Below are 1,272 nucleotides of genomic sequence, written 5' to 3' on the forward strand. Positions count from 1 at the left end.
GATGAACTGATGAAGTGATGAGGTGATGAGGTGATGAAGTGATGAAGTGGTTTGATGAAGTGATGAAATGGTTTGATGAGGTGATGAACTGATGAAGTGATGAAATGGTTTGAAGTGATGAAATGGTTTGATGAGGTGATGAAGTGATGAGGTGATGAAGTGATGAAGTGGTTTGATGAAGTGATGAAGTGGTTTGATGAACTGATGAAGTGATGAGGTGATGAAGTGATGAAGTGGTTTGATGAAGTGATGAAATGGTTTGATGAGGTGATGAACTGATGAAGTGATGAAATGGTTTGATGAAGTGATGAAATGGTTTGATGAGGTGATGAAGTGATGAGGTGATGAAGTGATGAAGTGGTTTGATGAAGTGATGAAGTGGTTTGATGAAGTGATGAAGTGATGAAGTGTTTGATGAAGTGATGAAGTGGTTTGATGAACTGATGAAGTGATGAAGTTTTTGATGAACTGATGAAGTGGTTTGATGAAGTGATGAAGTGGTTTGATGAAGTGATGAAATGGTTTGATGAACTGATGAAGTGATGAACTGATGAAGTGATGAAGTGTTTGATGAACTGATGAAGTGATGAACTGATGAAGTGATGAAGTGTTTGATGAAGTGATGAAGTGATGAAATGGTTTGAAGTGATGAACTGGTTTGATGAAGTGATGAAGTGGTTTGATGAACTGATGAAGTGATGAGGTGATGAAGTGATGAAGTGGTTTGATGAACTGATGAAGTGATGAAGTGATGAGGTGATGAAGTGATGAAGTGATGAAGTGGTTTGATTCATTCGCACTGACAGGAACTCGTCAGAGAACTGTCCAGCTGCGGCTCTGTGGTTCATCACTTGTTCTTCTTCATGTGATTTAATGAAATCATGTCGCATGTGATTGACAGCTGCTGGCGAAGATCTACAAGATGCCGTCCAAGCCCGTGTTCCTGGGGGCGCGGCTCGCCAGCCTGCCAATGAGAGCGCAGGAACGCTCCGTCGGCAGCGAGGACGGGATGGACTGCGTCCTCCAGGAGTTTGACGATGACACAGGTGAAGACGTCACCGTCCCTCTGCTCGTCTCTTCCTCTGCGCTCCGTCTTTAACACACCTGGTGTTTCCGTCCCGCAGGTCTGATCCAGGTCTGGATTCTGTTACTGGAGCAGCTCACAGCTGCCGTGTCCAATTGTCCTCGACAGCACCAGCCCCCAACCCTCGACCTGCTCTTCACCCTGCTCCGAGAGGTCACCACTGTCCCAGGTCACACACACACGCACAC

General features: G+C 45.3%; 1 protein-coding gene across 1 annotated transcript; it reads left to right on the top strand.

Annotated features, from left to right (window-relative positions):
- Nucleotides 1-900: 900 nt before the first annotated feature.
- On the top strand, nucleotides 901-1,253 carry LOC111649364 (brefeldin A-inhibited guanine nucleotide-exchange protein 3-like; the record flags this gene model as incomplete). The annotated part of the gene is made up of 2 exons (XM_023399130.2): nucleotides 901-1,046; nucleotides 1,125-1,253. Coding segments are annotated over exons 1-2 (253 nt in total), but the record flags the coding sequence as incomplete, so codon positions are not given.
- Nucleotides 1,254-1,272: the final 19 nt, after the last annotated feature.

This window comes from Seriola lalandi, unplaced genomic scaffold (genome assembly GCF_002814215.2).
Source record: "Seriola lalandi dorsalis isolate HSWRI2012SDOR001 ecotype SW California unplaced genomic scaffold, Sedor1 jcf7180002050533, whole genome shotgun sequence".
Classification (NCBI taxonomy): domain Eukaryota; kingdom Metazoa; phylum Chordata; class Actinopteri; order Carangiformes; family Carangidae; genus Seriola; species Seriola lalandi.